Genomic DNA, 3248 nt, shown 5'->3' with positions numbered 1-3248 from the left:
GCAAGCAATACCTTTATTTGCCAAAAAGAAGAAAAAGACAAGAAAAGAAAAAAGAAGAAATAAAATAAGAAAAGTGGACAAGGTTTAATCTATGTCACCCAACATAAATGTTGTCCATGACGAAAGATTTCTTATTTCCCCCCGCTAAATTATACTATCTCATACTTGATACTCCCAAGTCCTAATCTTATATTTTATTTTCGATGCTTGATATTTAAATCTGACTTAAGGTTAATTTAGTAGTAAAAAAGAGACATAATTTTAATATCTAACTTAAAAAGTCACGTAGGATCACTTATCTATCTAAGATTTTAAGTTGACTCGAACGATATATAAAGATGGAAGAAAAATGGAATATGATTAATGTAAGTAGAGAAGAAGTGTTGTGTTGCATAGTAAAGATGGGTGTAAAATGGTGGGACCCAGCTACAAATTTGTGAGAGAGACGGCAGTTTCATTTCTCTGCTTCCCTGTTTCCTCCTCTGCCCTGCCATCTGCTGCTGCTTCTCATCATTTCAATAAACAAAACAAAAATCAATTCTTCTCTCTTCGTTTCTTCATTGTTCAATTGAATCAAATCAATATTTTCTTCTAGTTCTATCATTTTTCCTCTCTCTCTAAATACCATCTTTACTGAAAAAGAAAACAGAAATTTTAAAGCAAAAGAGAAAGAGAGAGAAAGATGGATGGATGATGTGTGCTTTTTATTCTTTTGGGTTTCTCAAAATTCGTTTCAGTTTTTTACTTTTTTAAATTTAATGGCAGAAGGAAGAAGAATCTAGGGTTGGGTTGGTTCCCAAATCCTCTGTTTTTCCGATCCTGAGTTTTTCCCTCTTCTTTTCTTCTTCTTCTTCATCGTTTTTTATGCTTAATTTCAGCTAGGGTCTTTCAGATTTAGCGATTTTTCTCATCTGTGTCTTCTCTTTTCGGGAAGGTAATGATGGAAGAGGTTGAACAAGCTAATAGGGAAGCTGTTGAGAGTTGTCATAAAGTGTTGAATCTCTTGACTGTGGCTTCCTCGTCTCAAGATCAGTTGAAGCTTAGGAGTTGTTTAATGGCGGAAACTGGAGAGGCTTTGTTTAAGTTTAGGAAAGTTCTGTGTCTTCTTGATTCTTCTGGGTTGGGTCATGCAAGGGTCAGGAAAAAGAAGAAGGTCAACAACTTTTTGTTTAATTCCTCTTCTTCTTCTTCTTCTTCTTCTTCTTCCCCTTTTCCTCTTCCCCAATCTTTGTTCTTAGAAACTTCTTCCCCTGATTGCAGAATGGACCTTCTCCAGTGCAGGAATTTGCATATGGGTCCTCTTTGTTTGGGGAACCCATCTTTGGAATTGAACACAAATGCCAAAAGTTGTTCAATCCAACAAATACAATCTCAATCTGCTGCTCTTTATCATCATCACTTGCTTCAGAACAGGGTGGTGTTGAATAATAATCCTAATCCTCCGCAGCATGAAATGGTGTATCTTAGGAGCAATAATGGTGTTAACTTGAATTTTGATAGCTCTAGCTGCACACAACACACAATGTCATCCACTAGATCGTTTATTTCTTCATTGAGCATTGATGGGAGTGTGGCTAACTTGGATGGGAGTGCCTTCCATTTGATTGGTGCGCCCCGGTCTTCGGATCAGAATTCGTATCATAAGAGGAAGTGCAATGGGAGAGGGGAAGATGGGAGTGTTAAATGTGGAAGCAATGGGAGATGTCACTGCTCAAAGAAGAGGTTGGGAAGCTGTGGTTTTATTTATGATGTCTTTTGGGGATGTTTTCATGTGTTTTTCTGATTTGATTTTGATAATGTTCTTGCAGGAAACATAGAGTGAAGCGGTCGATCAAGGTGCCCGCGATTAGTAACAAGCTTGCAGATATCCCTCCTGATGATTATTCATGGAGGAAATATGGCCAAAAGCCAATCAAAGGTTCTCCACACCCAAGGTATACAAATATCATTGCACTACTTTTCAGCTTATTGATGTTGCTTATTTCTTTATAGATTGATATTGGTTTTCATAATGTTATGCAAAAAATGTTACTCATTCGGCTGGCAATACTATGAGCTGATCAATTACATGATTTCATAGGTTGCCGCATCTTTTCTGTTTTTTTTTTATTTGGGAAAAGGATTGTATATGATTGCATCTATGGAATATTTCTAATATTACTTTTGGCATTTCTTTGTGAATAAAAGATTCCTTGTCTGGTAATCTAATTGGGATATTGAAAACTTGCTTTATTTGTCTGCTCTTGTTCTCGGAATAAAGTACGCCATTGAATTCTTCTTCGAGGTGTGTGTGTGTGTGTGTTGGGGGGGGGGGGGGGGGGCTCCGTTTGTGTGATTTGTAAATTAAGCAGGAATTGATGTTGTTCCCTTTGTCAAGTTGCATTGTGTACTGTACAGTTGTTATTAGGGGTACATCTCATTCTGCCAAACACTTTAATCATGGCTATTGAAACTTCAACCTGAAGTTCTCCCTGATTTGATATCGGATATACTTTGTTCCTTCGCGGCGATCTTAATTTACTTCCAAACATCTGCAGAGGTTACTATAAGTGCAGCAGCATGAGAGGTTGTCCAGCAAGAAAGCATGTTGAGCGGTGTCTCGAAGAACCTTCAATGCTCATTGTTACATATGAAGGTGAACACAACCATCCTAGAATACCTTCTCAACCTGCAAATACTTGAGCCCCATGAAGACAACTACCCGAAAGGGATTCAAGAACCTCAAGTGTCTTGAGTGTTGCTGTACATATTGGAACACTTTTGGAGCAGCTTTGTAGCTTTTTTGAGAGGTGGGTTTCCTTGGAAAAGCCTCTTTCAATCCATTTAGCAAGAAGTGAGAAATTTAGGAAAACCTGATCGGGTTAGACTGAAGAGAGTTCTGTGGATTGGGGTGTGAATGTAAAATCTTGAGAACTTTTCATCCTTCTCTACAATTTTAGTGCTTCAAACAGCTTTGTTGTTCTAAATTAATGGAGAAGTCCCAATTTGGAAATTCAAATTTTTGTATTACGGCATATATACCCTTAGTTTGATCCTTTTGACTTTCTAAGTATGCTGATTGTTTTTTGAAAATGTATTAATACAACTTGAGATATGGATTACGGTATCTATTGAGTTAAGCTCATATCAGAATAAATATTATGATAGATATGTCGTTTCAAATGCCTTAGTTTTGCATTAAATTTTGTTTGTGAGGATGTTCCGAACTATTGTTATTTTGTAAACAATTTGGCTTACTTTTGTCACTA

General features: G+C 36.9%; 1 protein-coding gene across 1 annotated transcript; it reads left to right on the top strand.

The window, feature by feature from the left end:
* The first annotated feature begins 375 nt into the window (after positions 1 to 375).
* Positions 376 to 2998, top strand: LOC103492629 (probable WRKY transcription factor 21). Its single transcript, XM_008453066.3, has 3 exons — positions 376 to 1722; positions 1809 to 1934; positions 2538 to 2998. The coding sequence occupies exons 1-3, from the start codon at positions 938 to 940 to the stop codon at positions 2680 to 2682; spliced, it is 1056 nt and encodes a 351-aa protein (XP_008451288.2). The 5' UTR covers positions 376 to 937; the 3' UTR covers positions 2683 to 2998.
* Positions 2999 to 3248: the final 250 nt, after the last annotated feature.

The sequence above is a fragment of the Cucumis melo genome, chromosome 1 (assembly GCF_025177605.1).
Source record: "Cucumis melo cultivar AY chromosome 1, USDA_Cmelo_AY_1.0, whole genome shotgun sequence".
NCBI lineage: Eukaryota > Viridiplantae > Streptophyta > Magnoliopsida > Cucurbitales > Cucurbitaceae > Cucumis > Cucumis melo.
Note: the sequence above shows the minus strand (reverse complement) of the source record. Positions and strands in the feature narration are given on the sequence as shown.